The sequence below is a fragment of the Nyctereutes procyonoides genome, unplaced genomic scaffold (genome assembly GCF_905146905.1).
Source record: "Nyctereutes procyonoides isolate TBG_1078 unplaced genomic scaffold, NYPRO_anot_genome, whole genome shotgun sequence".
Taxonomy (NCBI): Eukaryota; Metazoa; Chordata; class Mammalia; order Carnivora; family Canidae; genus Nyctereutes; species Nyctereutes procyonoides.
This window is the reverse complement of record NW_026575047.1, coordinates 17,801,551-17,825,372: the sequence shown is the minus strand read 5'-3', so window position 1 is coordinate 17,825,372 and position 23,822 is coordinate 17,801,551. Positions and strand designations below refer to the sequence as shown.

The window sequence follows — 23,822 nt, the reverse complement described above, 5'->3', positions numbered from 1 at the left end:
GCACTCTGGGACCCACTGCCCTACACGTGGATTTAGAACCTGACATTTAAAAGGGCATTTTGCTCAAATCGAGTCATGGGTCCAGCTTGTCAACATCAATCAAGGCCTGTCAGGTCATTCACTGCATTTGCTTTGCGGCACCCATGCGTCTGAGAGGTATGCACCCCAGGTCCTTCTATAGGTCACTGATACAAACGTGTACAGGGCTGAGGACAAAATCCAGCTCAGATGATAAAACCCCTAGCTTTTAGGTTCCCTTCAAGCCATATAATTACAGTAGTAGTTCTTAATCTTGGTTAAACTTTAAAATCAGAGGGGAGCTGAAAAAAACAAAAACTAAACAAAACACAACACCCAGGCCCCACCCCAGGGAGACTGAGTTTATCGGCCTGGACAACCCACAGGCACTGGAACTTGAAAAAAAAAAAAGTCTCTCTGGTGCCTGGGGGGGCTCAGTCGGTTAAGGGGGCTGCTTTCTGCTCAAGTTGTGATCCTGGGGTCCTGGAATCGAGTCCCATGTTGGGCTCCCTGGTTTGAGGGGAGTCTGTTTCTGCCCCTGCCCTACTTGTTTTCTCTTTCTCTCAAATAAATAAAAATCTTAAAAATAAATAAATAAATCTCTCTAGGTAATTCCAAAGTGTAACTGGGGCTGAGAACTACCATCTAGAGGTCTTGCTGGTTCCATCTGTTGAATCAGCCCAGCTAAAGTGTCCTCTGTTTCCATGTATCTTTAACAGATTTAAGCTTTAATAAGTTAAATAAGCTTTAACTTATTTAAATTACTGATCTGTGTTGTTACAAGCTTTGCTGACATCAAGGTATGTTTTCCTACAGCTTTCCATCTTCTTTTTGGTCATCACACTTTCAGAAACGTAAAATTATATTGGCCTCATATGACACAGTCCTAGGGAATCATACTAGTTTTAAAGATCACCTTTTAAATAGGATTATAGTCTCTTGAGGAATTTTGCCTGGGACCAATATCAAGCCCACAGAACTGGATACATTTTGTTTATGTAATCATAATGTAATAAAAGCTAACATTTATCGCTTAACGTTGTCTCAGTGACAGTGCTCAGGGCTCTTTATAAATATTCAAATAATCCTACAAAATGGCTATTATTATTATTTCTATTTTTAAGACTCAGAATCAGGGTTGGATCCCGGCTGACTCAAGAGCCTGTGCTTTTAACCACTAGAAGCTGCTTCGATTTATATTCACTAGGCTCCATCTTGTTCCTCAAATGTTTTACGGTGACTTTCAAAGATATTAAAAATATGAGAAAGCATGAAATAATTGTAGTAAAAGTACGACCAGCAAAGGTCAAAATGAATCACGGGTCAGAACAAATGCTTGCGGCATTTGCTAACTGAAGGGTCACCGGTTTGGCTTTGAGTGTTCTGGAAATGTCAATGCAATGTTGGATGGCACAGCTGACATTGGATTAATTAAACACAAACATTGCTCAGGAGAAGTACCCGAGAGGCCCTGAAGAAGATGCTGAAGATTCCAGGAATGTCTGCAAGAATATTCTCATGATCCACACAGACAGGAGCCTTACGGGTCTCAACAAACCATCATTTACATCGTCCACTTCCTCCCTTTAAAAAAAAGAAAAGTGGGAATTTTGGCTAACTTTATAATTCTTCCAAAATTTCTACATTACTGTTTGCAGTATCTCTCCCACCATCCTCAACCCATTCCAGGAGAATATTCACAGTAATCAAGGATTCTTTACCCACATTTCCTCCGTAACCCAGAATGTGATGTGAGCAGTCAGGATCTGCTTTTTGGAGAGTTTCAGAGTCTTTTGACTCACCTTCCGTTTTGGACTCTCAGGCCCTGAAGTCACACCTGACTCTAAGGGATGTTTCCTCCCTGCTAGTTTCCCCCTGCGGATCGTCCCCACGTGGAGCTGAGAGGGCCATGTGTGCAAGCTGTGAGATGTGCAGTGAGACCAAGACAGACGGAAACAGCGAGGTCACTCCCTGTTCGGGGCCCATCACGATGTCATTTCACTGACTCATTCCTCCTTGTAGCTCCATGCAAAGTTGAGAACAGCAGATTCCCTTGGGTCAGTTGAAATAATCGGTGGATCATTTATATTTATGGGACTATACAGCAAGGGGAGTTTTACCTTGAAAAAATATTGGTATTTCCTTGCCATCTGAAAAAGATGTAGTGTTAAAAGTGCATCAAAAACAATTTTTTTTAAAGATTTTATCTGGGATCCCTGGGTGTTGCAGCGGTTTAGCGCCTGCCTTTGGCCCAGGGCACGATCCTGGAGACCCCGGATCGAGTCCCATGTCAGGCTCCCGGTGCATGGAGCCTGCTTCTCCCTCTGCCTGTGTCTCTGCCTCTCTCTCTCTCTCTCTGTGACTATCATAAATAAATAAAACTTAAAAAAAAAAAAACTTTAAAGATTTTATCTGAGAGAGAGCAGAGGGACAAGCAGACTCCCAGCTCAGTGGGGCTCAATCCCAGGACCCTGGGATCATGACCTGAGCCAAAGGAAGACACTTAACCGATTGAGCCACCCAGGTGCCCCTGCATTGGGATTTTTAAAAAGGGTTCTCTTGGTACAGGACTCAAGGTTGGCATAGAATTAGACATCATTTGGAAAGCACTCTTCCAACATCAAGCTGGCCAGAACACCCTCACCCAACGCCTCCTCAGCTGCTTCCTTTTCTTATCCCTGGGCTCTCACCTTGAATACCAGGTCCTCAGCTGAGCCTTTGCTGACCACTCAGTAGGCAGCCCCCATGCTGTGAGTGATTTCAGTGACCTATCCCCCTGCTAAACAAAAGCTCAGTGACAGCAGACAGTTACCTGGTAGTCCCAGGACCTCCATCAGGGCTTGGTTCAGAGCAGGGGGCACCACAACCATTTGCTGGGAAGAGTGCAAGCAGGCAGGCAAGCAAGCAGGGTATCAGAGGCTGCAGAATTAGGGCCCAAGAGGAGGGCCGGGCCGGTTCTTCACTATGGGGACACAGCAGGGGATAGTGGTCTTAGGAATGATCACAGCACATATGGGAGAAAGGGAAGGATCCTGAGTAAAAGAGTTCACTTTGTCCTTTCTAATAACCCAGCCATTTAGATGATTTGAGCATCCCAAGTTTAGGAGTAAAGTGATCGCCGTGTACCTCAAAGGAAGGAAAATGGGATCATGCCATGCTTGGTAGGAAGGCAGGAAGGCCTGAGGTGGGCAGAAATTTGATGTCATTAAATGGACACCCCTGCTTCCCCTCCCACCTCAAGCAAGCTTGCCTCTACTTCCCTAATGTGCTACTTCACCATCTCTGGACTCCTCAAGATGGTACCCAGGATGTCACCCTGCAGGGGGCTGACAGTCACAGCCAGAGTCTAACAGTAGCCAGTCAGCTTTTCCTACAGTTGGAAGAAATGAGAAACACAGAATTTTAGAAAGAAGAAATGTCTAGAGGAACAGTAAGAAGACACCCCAAATTGGCCTAGATCTGCACATGGAAGAAGACAAAACACTGACTGGCTCAGTTGGGGGAGCACGCGCCTCTTAATCTCGGGGAATAAGACAAAAACAAAGGCAGGACTTAGCCAGAAGACTGAGGCACAGCAGCTGGGTCTGACTGGGAGAAGCAATGTGACAAATGTGGTCCCCTTCCCTGTCAGATGGCCCAGGCTATCTCCGAGGTTCTGAGCGAAGGGCACTGCAGCAAAGTGCAGTGAATCACAGGCGCTATTTTTAATGTCTAGCTCCTTCCTGCTCCTCTCCGGGCCCTCTGCACCCACCCACCACCCCACCCCCGACTCTGGGGGGGGCAGTGAGACCCCCTGTCTACAGCAGCCACGGGGCAGCTGAGTGGGCAGCCACATAGCCACACACTAGAACCTACTCCACCCCCTGCCCCATCACAGACAGAGCCCGAGACAAGACTAAGCGAAGTCCTATGGAAAGAAGGGCTTTTCAGAAAAGGATATTTGGAAGTGTTGCTGTGCTTAGGTCATCTCTTGGCCAAAAAACATGTAAACATTGCTCCAACAGTCTTGGAGATGCTTTCATAACTTGCTCAAAACCTTCCAAGTGAAGAGTTTGAGGGCTTTAAAGTCCTTGGTTGAAAAAAAAACAAAAAACATAAAACCCTAATGTGTTTCGATTAGTTTGCATTAGTCTGACAGGAGGGAAGATGGAAATTTCCTAGCTGGAGTTCAGTAAACACCTGTGCGTAATTGGTGACTAAAAGTGAATTAATGACCAGCAGTGCCCTTCCTCCCTTTAGAATTTGGAAGGCATCTTTTTCCAGCGTTAAATCCAACGAGGCTGAACTTGGGAACTGACATCTGAATTATTGTGTCACAGTCTTAAAATTGTATTTTAAATTATCAGGTGTTTGTTGTTCCCCTTAGAAACACGGGAGGGGGTGCCTGGGTGGCTCAATCCATTAAGCATCTGACATCAGCTCAGGTCATGATCTCAGGGTCCCGGGATCAGACTGGACTGCACGTCGGGGGCTCACGCTCAGTGGGGTCTGCTTCTCCCTCTCCCTCTGCCCTTCTCCCCATCTCATGTGTGTGCTCTCATGCTTTCAAGTAACTAAAATCTTAAAAGAAAAAAACAACACTGGAGATCACTATTTTAATCATTAAAATTTTTTAACTATTTTGTTTCAACTCATTTAAATGCTCTACCTTATGATAAAACATAGTCATGTACAAAATGCTTTAATACGTATATAGCGGTGTAAATTCAAACTTTGCTAATAAGGGTTTACAACCAAAATGGTTGGTTATTCAGTTGAGAGATACAGAGGCAGATACTATGAAGCCTGGATACTAAGAATGTTCTTTTTCATCTTTTGTCATCCAAAGTTTCAAATTATCCAAAGAATAACCGTTGTGGTTGCTCCATAGCTTTTCCATTTCCCTATTCTTTCTAATCTTTTCCAAAGATGGCAGCAAAAAAAACCTGACATAAATGGAGAGTCAGCTTCTATAAAACTAAAGACAGGCGCCTGAGTGGGTCAGTCGGTTAAGCATCTGCCCTTTGGCTCAGGTCGTGATCCTGGGGTCCTGGGATCTGCCCCCACGGTGGGCGCTCTGCTCAGCGGGGAGCCTGCTTCTCCCTTACCCGCCCCCCTGCTTGTGTTCTCTCTGGCTGTCTCTCAAATAAATGGATAAAAATCTTAAAAGAAAAAAAGAAAAAAGAAAGAAGAATTTGCCTCTGCAAATCCTCACACAGTAACGTGAACTGGCTCTATGGATGGTTCTTTCCCTGGCTAAGTCCTACACAGGCTGTCTGTCCTGTATCCACAGGCTTGTGTCGCTAGTCCTCACTGCCCAGTGCCACCTCCTAATAGCGCTCGCTCGCTGCCACCTGCTACTGATGTAGCTGGCCTCACTACTGCTACTACCCGCCCTCCTGCAGAGGTGCTAAATGTAACAAGCACTTGGGTGACAATACTGGAAACAAGGTGCCAATACCTCAAATGACTTCACTGTGGGTTAGGTAATATTTACACTTTGACCCGTTGGTGTTCATGAGGCATTCATTCCCTTACCTGGGCTGAAAAAGCAAGAATCCGAAGTTTACAAGTAAAACAGACACGATCAAAGTGTGGGCATGGATTTATTGCAGGGACAATGTCTTTTGAGTAATGGTTATAAGATGTCCAAAATTCAACATTATTAAACATTCAGTAAAATATGTGGAAAAGAAGCCCTCAGATGTTAACTCCTCTAAGTTCTGGTACAACAGCTTGGGATAGAGCCTCCTGGGGGTTGGTTGTCTTGATTTGTGAGGAGAACTGCTGTCCCTTGACACAGAGAACAGGAGAGTCCCAAATGCTGGCTGTTAGGTACTGGGGATGGCACGTTTGTCACCCCCTGGAAACGCCTGGGGAGACTTAGCACGACTTCCCTTATGGAAATCCTTCCTTTCACCTCAGGCTGAAAGTGACACCTGCTGCCCAGAGAATCACGACAAGCCCCTGTGGACTAGAAGGGACTACGATGACCAAGGACAGAGTGGTCCTGCTGTCAGGAGGGACATGACATGCCCTCGGAGCTCCTCTCTCAGCCGACAGCCCATTCTGAGAGCATTTGTGGAGAGGCGTCACCTGGGGGCCAGAGGAGGCCACGCCAGCCAGGAGTGGCTGCTTGTTGAAGGCACGGGGTCTGGTCATCCAGTGGGATGAGAAGGGGGTCACTGTCGGGAGTTATATCCAAAACCCATTTCCTAGCTCTGAAAAACGGCGCTCAGCTGCCATATGTCGGATCGCGATTTGAGGCTGATCACATTTTTTTTTGAAAGTCCCAGAATCTCTGGCACCCGTTGACAATCCTGATGCACCCGCTACTTCTGCAAGGGAACGCGACTCCCAGGGGCGGCCACTCAGAGGGGCTCACGGCCGCCCTGCATCACACAGCAGCAAAAATAAATACACGGCTGTAGCATGGTGATGAAAACCCACAGGGAGATCAACGTCTCAGAGTCTGTGAATGCAGGGGGCTCGCTAGCAGCTCTGGGTTTGAGCCTAAAAACTGGTGATTGACCCGTGAAACGTTTATCTACAGTGACTCTGACTGATATTTAAGGACTAAGTAAAAAAAAAATGAAAACTATTCTTTTTAAAAGACAAACTTCATTAAATACCCAGAAGAGAGAGAAATTCAAGATGTCCTATTGGTTATCTGGGGCTTCTGGAACGAGAACAGACGGGGGCTGGCTGCAATCCCTGCCGGTGACCCGCAGGGTGCAGGCCCACAAACCGTGTGGCAGGGCGAGGGACCCACACTGGGGCCAGCGGGCTCCTCTCCAGCCCTTCTGCCTCTCGGATCCACAGGACTAACCGTCCTCTGCAAACACAGCGATACTGAAAAAGGAAACACCAGGGAAACATGAAGTGCATTTATTCACGTCCATGCCACCTACACCTACTGGGTACAGTAATCAGGACTGGAGAAGGGACAAATTGCAGCCTAAACAAAAACACTGGGACCTGGTCAGGCCCTGCGACTTGCAAGTTCTAGTCCGTGCCAGCGTGCAGGCTGGCAAGCCAGTGTCCTCCCTGAGAAGCACGCATCATGCCTTGTTCCTCCCTCTGGCATCTTCTGTCCCTCTCAGCTAAGGCCTGGCCAGTGCTGGGATGGGGCCCCGGTGTCTCCTCCGGAGCCGTGCTCCGGTGAGGAGCTGTCTCCCGCGCAGTCAGTGGCCCGCGGGCCCGGGCCCCGTGAGGTCAGGCTCCAGCCCGCGTGGCTCCGCCGCCACCTGCCGCCGAAGCTCCTCCACCGTCTGCAGCAGGGCTGACCTCTCCAGCTCCAAGGCAAGGGCGGCCTGCTTCAACTTGCTTTCGCTGGTCAGAAGCTTCTCAACGGTGGCCTCCAGGCTTTGGATCCTACCGTTGGCCACCTGGAGAATAAGAGAAGAGAGTGTGAACTGCGCAGCGGGAACCCGGGGGGACGGGGTGGGGGGGGGGTCTGCTGCACATGCCACCGTCCAGCCCTGGAGACCCTGCGGAGCCTGATTTTGGCAGAGACGAGTTTATCATCAGTTCTGGCCACACAGGACAACTCTACTTCCCAGGTTACCCCGTGGGAAGGCTGGGCCGGTCTGAGAGCCTCTGGCATTTTCCTTCCCTGCTGTGGCTACTCTGAGATGGTGGCTTCAGGGGGCACAGGGAGCCGATCCCCGTCACCGACGACGCCAGGGAGGACAGCTCTGATAGGGGCCAAGGATGCTTCACGAACAAGAGCTGGAGCGTCAGGGAACAAACGACTCCCACTGTTCCACGCCACCCAGACCTGGAGCTTTATTTACGACCACAGCATCGCCCGGCCTAGTTGCACAGACACCCACTCGCGTATGTGCAGACACGCTTCAGACCGACAGGCAAGTGGTTCCCAAGGGAAGGCCCCGGGGGCGCCCGCCGTCTCGTGCACCCGTCCTCTCCTTTCTCCTTAGGTGCAGAGAGGGCCACGTCAAGGGCACGGGCATCGCCCCGGCAGCACAGGTGGCCGAGCATCTGTGAAGGGGGCCACCCCCGCTCACTGAGACCAGCAGCACCCTCCCCCCGCCCAGTGTGCCTCCTCGGGCCCTGGCACCCGATGTCAGGTGGACAGAACTTTCTTCCAAGGTGCTTCTGTCTAGCAACTGGCCCTCGCCCTCCTCATCTACCCGGGCCGGCCTCTGGGCAGCCGGTGGGCTCTAGTGAGGCTGAGGGGCCTCCTGAGAAGGCCGCAGGGAGTCCGGCCTGTCCCCGAGGCCTTCCTGGCCCATCCCTCGGCTCACGCTGCTTGGCGCCACGCTCAGGTGGAGCCCAGCAAGCCGCTGCTCCATCTCGCCAATCCGGTCCAGCTCTCTACATGTTCCCCTTTATTTGGGGGCAGGGAAAATGGGAGTTTTTTTTCCCCCCTCTCCTTTACAAAACAAGGGAAGCAGGTTTTTGAACGAGACAACACTTGTGCCAGACAGACAACTCACGACTCAGAGTCTAGCTCTGGCTGCGCGGCTCAACGCTCAAAATAGAAGGAAGAAAAGGACTGAGATCCTAAGGGTGCCTGCTTTCCGGGCAGGGGTGGTCACGCTGAGGTGCGCACCTGCAAGCGCTCCTACCCATGGGCGAGCTCTGGGACACCCCCGCACCCAAAGGACTGTTCATTCTCGAGGCCCGTGGAACTCCCGTGTGCCACGCAGCTTAGTGGTGAGCGGTGCTGCACGGTCCTTTACGATTCTGCGTGAACGTCACTCTCAATGAGCCTGAAGCTCTTTCATGGAAAAAAGCACGTCTCATCCTGTGCGTGGGTCTGGCCTCCCACAGCACCTAGTTCACTGGCACTCGATGACTCACAGTGCTTCTTATAAAAAAAAAATGTACGTCCTTTATCATTTGGCACGTCTGGTAGGTCCACGCAAGCGTCTTCTATGTGCTGTTGGACAAGACAGGTGGAACACTGCTCTCCGGCTGCTACATAACACTGTGTGTTCAACGAGAAGATAACGTGGGCCCTTGGTATGTCTGACAACTCATGTGAACAGAACAAAGCTAGAAAACAGGTCAATTTTGATACTTTGGGAAAAACCCAAGATCTCTGGTTGGAAACTATTATATTTAACACCCATCCTTGGACTCTGAAAACTGTTAAAAAAAGGAAAAAGGCAAGGAGGTGTGAGTCTTACAGAACATATATAGTCTGGCTGCAAGACAGGAGCCCACGTGACTCCTGGAGGGTAACCGGGGAACGACCCTCAGGCACCCACAACTGACACAGTGGAACCCCTGCCCCAACTCTCGGCCAGCAGCAGGGTCTTCTGAATCTCCGTGGCCCCGGCCCCGGCAAGGCAAGGGCTCCACATACTGGTGGGCCGGCACAGCTGCAGTCTTGAATGGCACCCCCAGAAGTGCAGAGCCGCTTGGTGAAAGAGAGACCACTGCCAGGAGGATGTCTGTCATGACCGGTTACTGGCTGGTGCCTTTCTTGAGGAACGGAGGGAGCCGAGCAACTCTGCACGGCTTCCTCTCCTCACGGAAGGGGTATGCTATCACAGAAGCCACGTGAAGTTTTGTGCACCCTTTACCACAAAAGGGTCACATGGGCATCAGCCCAGTAAACTGACCCTTTTATTTCCGTACTATCTTCATGAGCCAAATGCTTCAAATGCAAGTCTGAGCTTTGTCAGAAATGCTCCTATCAGGTTCTATTTCAGAGACCTACTGTTTGGAAGCCACTTAAAACCACCACCTCTGCTACAGACCGTTAAAGACCAGATAAGGCTGTATGTCCTCGTGAGCCTCCCCTTTGGGGGACAGCTGAGACACCCTGGAGACACTGTTGTACACAGGCATATTTTCAGGTGGGACATCTCAGTCTTAGGGGGAAAAAAGCTAAAATTCAGAATGTGCTTGGTAGTTGGGACTGGTCAGGGAAAGCATTTTTCTTTGTTCCTCTACAGTAAATAGCCACTAGGTCTCCTGGGATAAATCCCTGCTGGGAGGAATGCATTTTGGACAAGGGTTGATTTATTAAGCTCTCAAACGCTGGCCTTTCTCGTATCACTGCCAAGCTTGTGTCTGCAAAGCGGCAACTTTCTATGGAGAAAAATAAGAGGCTTAGGTCAGGCTAGAAAGCTTATTCTAAGGACAGCCCAGGAACACCATAAAATACGGACTTTGGGGACAAATATGTATTTGTCCTTGCAGCGACTCAAAAATTTAAATCCCCCCGAAACAATCCCTTAACATTAACAGCATTCCCACCCACTTATGGCATTTGAAAGAGCAGACTATATATTACTTTATCCTATTTGATTGGTGAAGGAGCTGTGCTAAGCAGTCAGGGACTCTGTGTCATGCAGGGGAGGGAATGGGGACGGAGCAGGTCAGCAGTCTGCCCGCATGACAGTGGGGTAGTGACAACCCTGGATCTGGCAAGAGCTGATCTACATCCCCAGGCTCTCCCCAACTCACCATTCTGTATGCATGGCCTGTTTGCCTTCCTACCAGATGTCCTCATGCACATTTTTCCATGTTAAAATGGAAGCTGCTAGAGGGGAGAACTATGTCCCTCTTAATCAAACTTTCCTATTTGCAGTAAGGACTCACACATCATGACCATAGGCTCTGGCTTATTTTGTTAGGTAGAGCTCTGTGGGACTCCCCTCCCCAAACCTTCCTCCAGCGACCTGGCTGGTTTCGCTCACAGTAGCCCAAGCCTTTGATTCTCTGGTTATTACTCAAAGCACAATTGCTGGCGTTCAGCGAACAGTCCCCTCAGCATCCTGGACCCCCAGTTCCCCGCTGGGCTTCTCTCCTAAAAAGGGTTAAAGTGCAGGGTCAGCCGCTCAGAAAGTTCCAGGACTGTCTGACCTCAGCGGAGGATAATCTGAATGCTCCCTAATAAAAAGGACCAATTCTCCTGGGATACCTTTGATCCCAACTATAAACAGACCGGTTGGGGGGCCGAGGGGGAGAAAGGTCCCGCGGTCATGGGAAAGCCCAGGCCGCTGGTGCTCCGGTGCGCTAATGATCTCCCACGAGCAGCGGGTGCAGGAAGCAGCTTCATAAATATGCTCTACCTGCAGTTGTTCAAGCAGGTCAAGGTTCTGTTTGCGCAAGCTGCTGTTGGTCTTCTCCAACTTGTCCATTCTTTGGTTGTCACTGAGAGGAGAGGAATCGATAAGTTCTTCTTGAAGCACGTGGTACTCAACTTCATAGGCTTGTAACTGTTTCGAGATATCCATCTCAAATACCTGTTATATACAGAAAAGTCGTCAGGCCCTGGAAATGAGAAAAATCACACAGCCGCGTGCGCGGCCACGCCAACGAGCATCCACCACGCACCTACGCCATGCCCCATGCCGTCGGTGATGGATAAGGCAAACTCGCATTGAAAAGGGAACAATCCTAATTGGGAAGAAAGGACAGAGGCGGCACTGAGAAATAAACCTAAGGTAGCAATGGGTCTGGGTCTCTGATACTCCTCTTTCCAAAAGCCAGAGAACCTTACTTTCTCAAAGGCTTTTTATAAAAATCTATTTTTCTTATTTCAGTGCCGATTTCCTTATTCTCCGGAAATTCTATTATGTTAGACACATCAGCCACAGGTCAAGGGGTGGTGGTGGTGGGGGGGGAACAAAACAAAACAAAAGAATCATAGCTCCATTTGCCCAGTCACCGAGTCAAAGTTTAATTATAGTTCAGTTGGGTTTTTAGAGTTACAAGAACAGCTAAGTAATGGAACTGTTTACTAAAAAACCCTCCTTTGCACATAAGATATGCAGAAATGAGCCAAAACCCAAATGTCGCCTACACAGATGAGTGAACACGAAACAATGCCTTCCTGCCCATAATAGTAACAGTGATCAAAAAACCACCCGTGTGAAAAACAGCCCCAAAGTGCACAAGTGAGTTCTTGGTGTTTGTACTTTCTCTGAGTGAGCTGTAGGGAAGCGGTGCTGAAGAGGGGGTCAGGAGTGGCCACTGCCTCCCCCACAGGCTGTCTCTGTGGGATCACCCCATAGGCCGTGGCTCAGCACAGGAGCAAAGTCCCAGAGCGGCTCTGTGTGCGGGCCTGAGCATTCGGTCATGCTGGCACCACACACCCAAGGCCAGCACCTCAGGACACACATGGAGAGGATGCAGTTGGACCTTACGAGAGCACAAAGGAACTCTTCACTGCCTCTCCTGAAAAACTAACTCCCAACACAGTGAAAATCAATGAAAAACTCATTTTTCCCCAATGGCGCCCCATAATCACTCAAACATGGATGAACCCTATCTTCCCTAAAATCGATATTCAAGAACCACGTTTACTTTCTCACCATTCCCAACAATCTTCTCTGCCTTCAGATTAACTTTTCAGCTTCCTGCTTTTCAACTGAATTCAATGGACAAGACCAATTAGGCACAAAGGTCATTCTATGCCGAAAAGCAAATACGCATTGTCCTCGTGGTGTGTGTGCGTGTGAAAGCTTGCCGTATGGATGGGAATCTCTGCTGGCCCTCAGTGGCTGTGGGGTCAGCGGGGATTATCATCTCTGTATCACAGTCAGCTAACTGACTCAGGTCTCAAATCAGGGCTCCACTGGCCATGCCCTGAATGACCTTGAGCAAATAACTTGACTTCTCCTGGACTCGGTTCCTGGCCCCCGACAGGGGGTGAGAGCACCCAGCTCCCAGCATCACCGTGGGCATTACTTGTGGAAGTTCCCAGCACACACCTGGCAAGGTGAATAGGTGCTCACTTAGCTAAGGAAGCCGCTTCCAAGCGCTTGTCATGAAACCCTCACATGCAACTTTGTGCTTCAGCAAAATTACAAAGGACGCCACATCACGGAACTTCTGAATAGCTCAAACACAGTGAAAACCACAAACATTAAAACCGAGATTGCCGTGGCGCTGGTGTACAATTATAAATACGAGGCCCAACAGATATCGTGCAGTTGCTTTTTTCTTCCACAGAGATTTGTTTTTAAATGAGCTACTAATCTGGAAAACGTGGGAACAAAATCTGTGGCCTTTAATAGATTGATGACCTGCTAAGGTGAATGGCTCTCAGCTGTGCCCAAAGCCGCAGGCGCTCTCAGGACTCCCATCCTTTTCCAGGAACCATCCTGGGTCATGATCATCGCTGCTTAATTGCATCGTTATCTCCTGGCTCCTGAAACACCGAGAGCCCTTGATTTTGCAGTTGTGCCCTAGAACTGATCCCATAGCATGGCTGTACGTGGCTGGTGGAGAAAGAAGGGCCCAGGTCCTCAAATGATGCTTTTCCGAGTTGCTATCTATGCTTCCTGACCAGAATGACAAATGGCTTCATTATTCTATCTACTTGACGTGCCGTAACCATGTTAATTCATTCATCATGTGCTAGATGTCTGGTTAACTTGCAAAGTATCTAACTCTACACATCCTCGTACATATGGCTTTTCCCATATTTTGGATTATTTCCTAAGGATACATTCCAAGAAATGGGATCACCGAGTCAAAGGGTATGAATATTTTACTGGCTCGTGATACACATCGCCAAACTGCTTCCCAAATGGGAATAATCAACGCACGATGCCATTAACAACAACATACCAACGTGCCAGGGATAGTATATATACCCTTGGCACTGGCCTCAATACTTTTCATTTTGTTAATCAAGTTCGTAGAGCATTATATGTCATTCAAATTATGCATGAAGCAAAGTATTTTCCCAGATATTTGTTTACTAGATGGAGCTCCTCTTTAGTGAATCGTCTATGTTCTTGGCTCATTTGCTATTGGGAGACCCAGAGTTCCTCTTTGCAGTCAGTCGTGGACACTCTGTAAAATGGAACCATTAACCCTGACGTCTGCAGAACTGGCCACATACTTTCCACCTTCCCAGCCTCCAGGCCCTTCCCCGACCAGTCCGTCCATCTCAGCGGTGGACCAAGGGCTGGATAGCGGAGCAGTGTGTCCGGGTGTCAGCAACCAGGGCTACAGGGCCTGTAGTGAATTTAAAAATAAGAAACCTAACTAAAAACTGGTCTGTTTTTTATTATCACCACATGCAAGCAATTCTAAACAATACCAGTGGTAAAATATTCCTCCTCAGTGTACCCCACCCTTTTGGTATGGCACTGATTGGCCTTTGAAACAAGTACTTGCTTTCTTTTTTTTTCTTTTTTGAAAGATTTTATTTATATATTCATGAGAGACACAGAGAGAGAGAGGCAGAGACACAGACAGAGGGAGAAGCAGGCTCCACGCAGGGAGCCCGACGTGGGACTCGATCCCGGGTCTCCAGGATCAGGCCCTGGACTGAAGGCGGCGCTAAACCGCTGGGCCACCAGGGCTACCCAAGTCCTTGTTTTCAACAGTGCAGACTGCCCGAGTGGTGAGGGCTCCTCCCCGCGCAGAAGAGGCCGTCTCAATGCTGGGATTTGGAGGAGTGTCTTCTGAACAAAGGAACCTTGTTAAGATTCTGGTTTCTAGCCTACAAGCTCAACTAGAACAGGGAATTGTCTAGTGTGTTTTCAATGAAGCTGCCCATAGCAGAGCTTTTCAAATGTTCCAGTGTGTGTGAATCCCCAGGGGATCTTGTTAAAATGCAGATTCTGACTCAGCAGGTCTGGGGTGAGGCCCCAGATTCCGCATTTCTGACAAGTTCCTACAGGATACCAGGACAGGTGCGGGTCTGGGGCCACACTGCGAACGCAGCCCCAAGGACACTGAAAGCAGGCTCTTTGCTCTGTCTCCTGAAGTCCCCCTCCAACTCTGGCCTTCTTCTTCACACTGAACTGAGAGGCAGAGGCAGACAGCACTCACCGTGACAAGCATACCAACCTGACCTCCTTCTCTTCATTTCTGTTTATTCCCAGGGCTTCCCCCTTCTTGGGGCAGAGGACTTTTATGGCTCATATTCAACTAACAGTTAAGTCAAACTGAGGAACTGCCACAGAGATTTCAGAGGCCCTTCTTCTCCTGCCCTGGCCTCTTGTCAACTCTGGACCTGCCCTGCTGTGGCTGGCTGCTCCCAGCCTGCCCACGCCGAGCCAAAGCCACAGAGCCCTGTCCTTAGCTACCTTCTCTCCCACCCTGGATGCAGGCTGTGTCCCCGCTGCTCGAGCGGAAGGCACCCAATGAAATGGAGCCAGAGCTATCAAGAGGACCGTCCAGACTCTGCCCATTCATATACATGACCTGTCGTGTGCAATGAATACATCTGTCACCTTCACCCTGTGGGTCCCGAGATTTGAGCCTGAGGGCCCTCTAAGGCTGCCGAGGCATTGCACCGGCCCTCAGGCCTCATCTCCGGGTAGGACTTGGAAATGAGAGCACCCTCTAAGTAGGTGGGAGAGGGGCAGTGAGCCTGACAGACGTCAAGTTCCAGATGGGAAGCATGGGAGGGGGAGGGCAGAGAGCTGCCTGGCATCCTAAGGGCTGCCCATCAAGACTTTTGGCAGGATGAAAACCTGGGCCCCAAAATGTAGATTTTGAATTCCCTACACAGCTGCTCCCAATCCACAACCACCCTTCCCTTCATAGCTCAACGCAGAGGCATCTAGAATTTCTCTCTATTCTCACTCCTGTGCCTGTGATCAGAAATCAGCAGAGTACTGCTTGTGGACTCAACCTGTCCCACTGTATGTGTTTTAAATACAGTTTTATTGCAGCACAGTTGCTTCATTCATGTACATTATTATCTGGTTGCCTTTGTGCTGCAAAGGCAGAGTGGAGTGACTGCCACAGAGCCCTTCTGGCCCACCGAGCCTGAGACTTCCTACCTGCCCACTGAAGAAAACGTGTGCTGACCCCTGTTCTTAGCTCATTCTTTGGACTCCGCTGAATACAACCCTCTCAATTCCCAATCAGCAGTGCACACTCCACCAGCCTGGCTCCCATATGCCCTTGCACAAGCACCACTGTGGCTCCTACCACACTTGTAATTACTGGATTACATGCTCGTTTTCTGCACAGGATGCGCTCTGGTGTCAGAGACACATTACATTCTTGGCTCTGCCACTGTAAACAGGGTGTTGGGCAGGATACTCTCCCCATGACCAGGTTCCCCACCTATAAAAATGGGGATTATAATACACAACCCAGGGTTGTTAAGGAGTCAATGGCATAAAGAATGCCAAGTTTGACAGTTGCCTGAAACAAATCAGTATACACACACACACACACACACACAACTGTTCTTTCTCCATGCTGTGTCCATTTTCTATTCTTCCAACATTTAAAGAGAACCTGGTAAGTTCTCTTTACAGAAAAGGGAGGAGAAAATGAGACTCTTCTCTGGGGCTCAATATCCAGCAGGTAAACTGAATGTCAGCTGAGACTGCCTGCCTTAAAGCCAGGTCCCAGGGTCAAGGCACTCACTGGGCATGGACTTTAGGTAACCGAGGCTCTCTGTGTTTGCCCCAATGGCCATAAAATATAAGCATATACAATGAAAGCTCTGAAAAGGGATCAGTGCACATAAGTGCCAAACACTAAAGAATCAAAAGGGCAGAGGCTTCAGTATCAACATACAGGTAAAATACAGGAAAAACTGTAACTAAACGATACCCGGAGGCCCTCGGCGGTGCCGAGTAGCTGCCAACTCACTCTGAGGCAAGAGAAGCCCTATCACCTCACTCAGCAGCAGGGTGGCTGCAGGCCAATGAGTCTATCTCTTTGTGCCCTACGCTCCTCCTGGGTTAAAACCACCTATCCTCTCAGGAATGCCATCATGGTTAAATGACATCATGGGCACATGTAGAGTCACACAGAACCTGGCAGAAAGTAGGGCCTGAACAAGCCAAGGCGATTCACATTGAGAGAAACGTGCCAGGGAAGCAAAACGCAGAGGGCCTATCAATTAACTAAAAACGAAAGTGCAGAGTAAAAAAGAAGTGCCCTTTCTGAAGCACAGGGATAGGAAATGCGCGGAGACCCAGAGTCACACGGGCTCACACCTGCTTCTTTCTCTGTGCTCACCACTGAAGGAGGGGCAGCAAATGAAACCACAAACACTGCACCGGGGCAGTCCGTCGGAATCACCCGATTTCTCAGGACTATCAAAATTCCTCAGAATAAGGATTTGTTTTAAAAAACTAGCTTTGTTTCGCTACTTGTTTTTACCCAACTGCTCTATGTTTTCACTGTATTTGGAGCAGGTGAGGTGAATTATAGGCTTAGGAGAGGCCTGATGGCAGGCCCCAATGGAGAAACCCCTTCCAGAGCATTCTAAGCCACCTAGCCCCTGGACATTAACAGCAGTGTCCCACCCTCCACTAAATATCACAGTTCTTTAGAGTCAGCAAACGTTACTAGAAGTTTCTTCTTTGTACAGAGTCAAATTCTGCTCTCACTCTTAAATCAGACCATTGAACAACTGATCTAGTCATAATTCTGGCTCAATTCACCCTTGCCCTTAACATTTCAGAGTAACGATTCTCCTGCCTACAGAAACCAGGGGTGCTGAAGCCACAGATGTGGAACTGAATTCTATTTTAAAAACCACATCACGGAACAAGCCTCTAGAATATATATTTTCCTATCACAATTTTGCAACCAAAGGGTCATTTTGAGAAATTCCAAATACTACAACGCAGCAGAAAAACAAAACAAACAAACAAAAAAAACAAAGCACTGATACCTTAAGAGCTTACACCGAATAGCACATGTATTTCAGAAGAATAACTAGGGGTGAAGCCTCTTAATTTTAAGAAACTTCTGATTACCTCTGTTGGTTATCACACCTGAACATGGCCACCAGTTTCCACATGGCACGGTCCCATCACATTGCCAACATGCACACACTCATACACGCACTTCATCCTGGAACACATATTTGGCAACGTGCTTCCTACTTGCCGGGTGTCACTCAATATGCTGCCCAGGATGCAAAATGGTAGGAAGTAGGTCCCGATCAAAAGAAAATTAAGCTCTCCAAATCCAGGGTGGCATAAGCCTTCGGAAGGTCAGACTGAATCATACCTGACTGATGGTCTTTTCCATTTGTACCAAGCCCAGGTTGGGGAGGGTGTTTTTTATAAAGTCAACTATGGTCTCTAGGTTTTCATGTTGCAGAATCAAGGGCTTATGGCTTCCCAACAGACTTAATGCCACTTTAAACATGACCTCTGATCCCTGAAGAAAGATCATATCTGGGAAAACACAGAAATGCAGAAAGTTAAATCAGACCAGTTACTGATGAAATAACATTGCATTTTCTTGTCTATACATCAGAGCAGGATGGTGGGAAATGCAAGCCCAAATTGCAAACTTTATTTCCTTTTTAAGTGCCTGATATTTCAGGTAAGCTTGTCAAGACAATATTGCAAATAATAAAAGAAATACAAAAAAATAAAAAAATAAAAGAAATACAGATAAATGTACTGTTAAGATTTTGTCACAGGTTCAGAAAAATCTTTTCTGTTATTGTTATAAAAATATATGAAACTTAAACATGCCTCAGAAGTTTAAAAAAACTTTTTATTATGCTATTTTTCTAGAAATGCTCTGGGATTTTGAAGGAGTTACTAAAACATACTTTTATGAGTAAAACTGAAAGATTTTTAGATATACAACATCAGAAATTAAGACAAAGTAAAAAAAATTGCACCTTTTTCCTCTGTTTTGAAATAAGGAATTGAATTAAAAGATCTCTAAAATCTGCATATTGTCTGCAGAGCTACAGAAGTACATTATTAAATACTTCCGAGTGTACTGGATTTTAGCCCAACAATACAGTAAAAGACATCTTCCTTCAGAGAAATTCAAAGAACTGTGTCAGAGTTATCTTCTAGTTCTTGCCATAGATTTTTCTTTCCTTTTTTTTAAAAAAGATTTTATTTATTTATTCATGAGACACAGAGAGAGAGGCAGAGATGCAGACAGAGGGAGAAGCAGGCCCTATGCAGGGAGCTGGATGTGGGACTCAATCCCAGGACTCCAGGATCACGTTCTGAGCCAAAGGCAGACGCTCAACCACTGAACCATCCAGGCGTCCCTCCATAGATTTTTCTTAGAACAGCTGGCCAGTGGTAGCAACCCCTACACTGACTTCACACCGCGAGAGGGAGGGCAAGTGGCCAGGCAATTGGGCGGGCAGCTGCCCGCCCACCCCCCCAGCTCCCCCACCCCACAGAGCTGAAGCCACCTGACAAAGAGTCCAATTGTTCCAGTGCCAGAGCACACCCCTAGCAACTAATTGTTTGATGACTAAATTCAGGCACATTACCTAACAACTGGAATTAAAAATACAAGAAAAAATATATAATTCTAAAGATGAGAGCACACATCTAGTTAGAGGCAACTGTCAACATGGGGGAGGGCTGCAGGATAACAGAGAGACTAAGAAGTCCTTTTCATCAGGTCCTGGAATGAGAGGAAGAGTCGCTCCCCTCCCCCCCCCAGCACTGGGCCCCTCTAGGTGGTTTAGTTTGAGGATGCATAAAAGCCATTAGGAAACAGAAAAGGCTGGAAGCTGCCATGCATGTGGGGAAGGGGTCTGCATCGGAATGGTTTGTGGACAGAGCACAGGACAGACCTTAGGCGCCAGCCGGCCAGGTTGGCCCTGGTGATACTCTGTGACCCTCCCACGGCCTCAGCCACACCAGCAGCCTCGGTGCCAGGTGGGTGCTCCCCATCTCTCTCTGCGAGCTCAGGGCCCTACGGTTGCCACAAGACAACACAAGCGCTCGCAGTTGGGAGGGCCCCACGAGGCTGGAAAGGTCCAAGGGTGGCCACCTTCTCACGTGTGGCAGCAGAGGCTGGGTAGATAAATTAGAGAACTGGTTGTATCTTTGAAATCCGGGCTTTTTAGGGGCAGTGGTATGTTAATCAAGACAGCCCTATGTTAGAATATTCTTGTGAAATGTCTGGTTTCTGAAATACACCTCTGTAATTCATCACTACGGACAATAAAAAAGATCCCAAACAGTGTTATAACTAAGACGTGTTTTTAAAAAGAAGTATTTCCCCAAACAAGGCAAACTTGAAGCTTCTGTGGTTCAGACAGCAAAACTTCCTTTCAATAGATCAACACTCGTTGCTGAACAAATACTGATAGCATCTATCAGAATAAATACCAAGTTTTCTGTGCAAGGGTCCTGGGAGAGGACTGCACGCCGGACCACCTGCCATGGTGCAGTGTCTTCAGTCTCTGAGACTCCTCCCTTACAATGGGGCAAAGCACCTCGACTAAGCCAATTAAGATAAATAATGATCGGGGAGGTTTTACGAGCACAATCAAATATGCAATCCATATCAGCTATCTCTTAAGGCTGACAACAGGTCTTCCAAGTCTTATTCTGTTAGGATCTTGGAGTTATTGTTGTTTGGTGGGGGGGGGGGGGTACAGAGGGAGAGAGAGAATCCTAATTAAGCAGGCTCCACACCCAGCATGGAGGCAGATGTGGGACTCAATCTCATGACCTTGAGATTATGACCTGAGCCGAAATCAAGATTCAGACATTTAACCAACTGAGCCGCCCAGGCACCCCAGGATCTTAGTTTTTATAACAAATCTACTCAGCAGAGTGCTGCCTAGCACTCTAAACTCAGACTTTTCTGGTCTGCACGAAGAAAACAAAACAAAAAAAAGTTAGGAGAGGTGGGTTTTTGGTTTTTTTTTTTTTTAAACACTCTTTGAAAATATAGCCCTGGATATATTTGTCTCATTGGGCCTCTCTGTATTTAATGCTGTTCTTTCCTAACGCTGTGCCCAGTGGCTTAAGAGCACTCTTCTCCCTGCTGAGGCGTGTCTCTCATTTAAGTCAGCAAGCATTCACTGGGCATCTAATACTTGCCAGGTTTTATATCAAGCACCAGAGACCCAGCCATGAACAAAAGCATAAAGAGCAAACTGCAGAGATGCTGAAAGCTGCTGGTGTGATGGAGTTATGCCCAGGGGTTATGAGAACAAAAGGGTCGGAAAACATTAAGGAAAGGTGGCTGCCAAATCCAATCTTGAAGAACCAACAGGCAAGGAGGGGTACCAGCTGGGTGGCTCAGTCCATTAAGCATCTGCCTTCAGCTCAGGTCAGGATCCCAGGGTCCTGGGATCAGCCCAGCTTCGGGCCCCCTGCTCGGCGGGGAGCCTGCTTCTCTTTCCCCCTCTGCCTGCTGCTCCCCCTGCTTGTGCTTTGTCAAATAAATAAAATCTAAAAAAAAAAGAAAAGAAAAGAAAAGAAAGAAACCTGCTAGGTAAGAAGTCAGGAAGGAAGGAAGAGAAAAAGAAGGTGTAAATGCCCAGAGGTGTGAAAACAGCACAGCACAAATGGGAGCCTGAAGAGGGACCCTGTGGGGTACAGGGTGGGGCCAGGTCAAGGAGGGCTCTCCATCCCCAACACCAGCATTCTAACTCTACCCAGAGCACAGCAAGGGTCACCCAAGGCTTTCCGTTCCTTTTTTTCTGAGCGGGTCACTGCACTAGTAAGGAGATGATGTTAATGAGATCCAGTATGAGTATGATCCTTGCAAAGGCTATTTAGCTTCAGAGAAAAGCCACCACAGGTAAGATCACACTGACTCCCACCAGCAGACTCACAGGTATCGGCTGCCAGCTGCAAGATGCTCATCTAGCATGCCTGGAGGCCCAAGCCAGGTGCCATCCTTCTGAGGTCAAGCTGGCCAGCTGTCCCCACTACTCAGGCTGGGGGAGCTCAGCCCCAGAAGCCTGTCAGCCTGGGGAGGCCTCAAATAAGGAGCTCATCTGGGCGAACAAGGAAGGAATGTGCCTGAAGGGTTAAAGGGAGAACCCCGCCTTCCCTCCCCAGCCCCAAAGTCTGGCTTGGGGGTAGGGGCTTCTAATTTATTTGACTAGTCTTCGGGCCATATCACTACCTTTTTCTCTCTCCCTCTGGAAATTCTAAAACTTAAATAATTTTTAAATAATAATAAAGAAAAATGTCACCTAGAAACACACTGCTCCCACCCAATTATTTTCACTTTTGTCTATTTTTCAATCCTTATACATTTACATTCTGGAAATTAAAAAAAAAAACCCAAAAAACCTCCTTGGAAAAGTGAGTTTATTTCCTGCATCTAAAAATCACCGCACAAGAAAGTGAACTGCCGGAGCCACCCCAGTGGCCCCGCAGAAGCCCTGCTCACCACCCTGCAGCCAACTTCCCTTCTCTCCAGTTTCAAGCCGCTCAGAGATGGGCGAAGGGTTTTATCAAGCAGGAAGGAAAGGGAACCTGAAATTCGTCAGACTCCACCACTTGTGCAGACTGTTCGCTGAGAATGATGCAAATAACTCCTTTCCTTTGAAGACACTTCAGCAGGCCTGTTACTGTGTTGACACGTATCGGAATTACTTGGAACGCCCCGTGACATAAAGGTGCAGTTTTCCTACAGGGGGAACCATCCATGCCAAGCACATGGCCAGTGAAGCAAACCTATCCTGCATCTTCTGGTCCAGCCACCTTTGTCTTTGTCAAGGGCAACCCCTCTCCTCAACTCTCTTGTAGGAGGCAGGGTCCCCCAGGTGTGAGAGCCCCACCTTCCTACCAGAACCAGGGGGGAGGAAAAGGAAGGATGATGGCAGACCCGTGGCAGAAATACAGCGCAGATTTTCTAAAAACTCACTTCCCTGCCACTGCATCAGGTTCCCTGGGGGAGAACTTTCTTCCTGGCCATTTAAACCATCTTGTTTTTTTCTAAGTCTATTTTAGTCCTAAAGCCTCTCTGAATCCCTATGTTACAGGTGGCTTCTGTGTTTTTTGCCAAACCCTTCCTTTCTACACTCCCTCATCTACTTGGCAGCACAGCCTATAGCAAACATCAGGAGCCTCATACCATATAGCCGCCTCCTCCATCAGGAGCAAGCCAGGTCCTATTTTTCAGATTTTTCCCCCCCAAAGGTAGGTGTGATCTGAAAGTGAACAGAGCAAGCATCTCTCCCAGGACCCCTCTAGGCCCGAGCTAGACACATACAGGAGGAGGCTATTTTACATTCTGTGACACCCAATCAGAAGGGCTGACATTCAGGAAGTGTGATCATCACGTGAAGGTTAAGGCACACGCATCACTGGCTGGCGTTCCTCCAAGGAGCATATACTTAATTCGAAGTAACCTGGTAATTAATATATGAGCTATGCCGTCCGCAAGCTGAGAATCCTGTACTTACATATGAAATGGTGAACATGTGACAAAGGTCCATTTGTTTTGAAGGGTTTATTCAGGCCTAAAGGCTTACAATGAAATGGGCTTCAGGCCAAAATAGACGACTGTGTATGAATGGCAGGTTCGGGGATTTAAAACTAAGCTATCCACCATCACGGAGCTAAACGCACACAGTTCGAGTCGCCAATGCTATATACAGAAGTGGGTTTTTAAAAAACCTTTCTGTGGAGCCTACTAATAAAATGGTTTGGTTTTAAGTACTGATAGATGGACTAGATTGTGCAAAGCAAAACAAAAACGAAAACCAACAGTTTTTACAAAATGACATCACGCACAGTGCTGCCTTGAGTCCCACTTCCTGCCGAGGATCTGAGGAGCCTCAGCCAGCTGGACACGAACCCACTTAGTACAGCAGGGGTCTGTGGGACCTGGGAGTTACAGACACTGGCATCTTTATGCATGATGTAGAAGAGCCTCCGAGACTCACCACTGATTATGTAATAGAAGTATCCTGCTTTTGCCGGCTTTAGCTTCTAATTTATGAAGTCGTCAGGATGCGCTTTAGAGTCGCGAATATTCTCTAACGGGAGGGCTGGCATTTCCAAAGCAGAGTTTGTTGCTCGTGCCTCTTGTGCCAGGAAAGGCTCTTTCCTGAGTTCTGAGTGGCCCTGGCGCCCCAGAGCTACCTGCAAGGCAGCAGCCCAAGGCTGGGGTGCTGGGCAGTGATCCCTCCATGCTGACCCACCCATGGGAGTCCC

The 23,822-nt window shown here is 48.2% G+C and overlaps 1 protein-coding gene across 5 annotated transcripts in view; it reads right to left on the bottom strand.

Annotated features, from left to right (window-relative positions):
* Positions 1–6,869: 6,869 nt before the first annotated feature.
* The window catches only part of TBC1D1 (TBC1 domain family member 1), a 237,772-nt gene continuing 220,819 nt past the window's right edge, over positions 6,870–23,822 (bottom strand). For all 5 annotated transcript variants that reach the window (XM_055326533.1, XM_055326534.1, XM_055326535.1 and 2 more), the window contains 3 exons: positions 17,929–18,098; positions 11,049–11,222; positions 6,870–7,385 (listed from right to left, as the gene is read on the bottom strand). In XM_055326533.1, the coding sequence (XP_055182508.1) occupies positions 7,182–7,385; positions 11,049–11,222; positions 17,929–18,098 (548 nt within the window). In that variant the 3' untranslated portion in view covers positions 6,870–7,181. The remainder of the gene's footprint in view (positions 7,386–11,048; positions 11,223–17,928; positions 18,099–23,822) is intronic.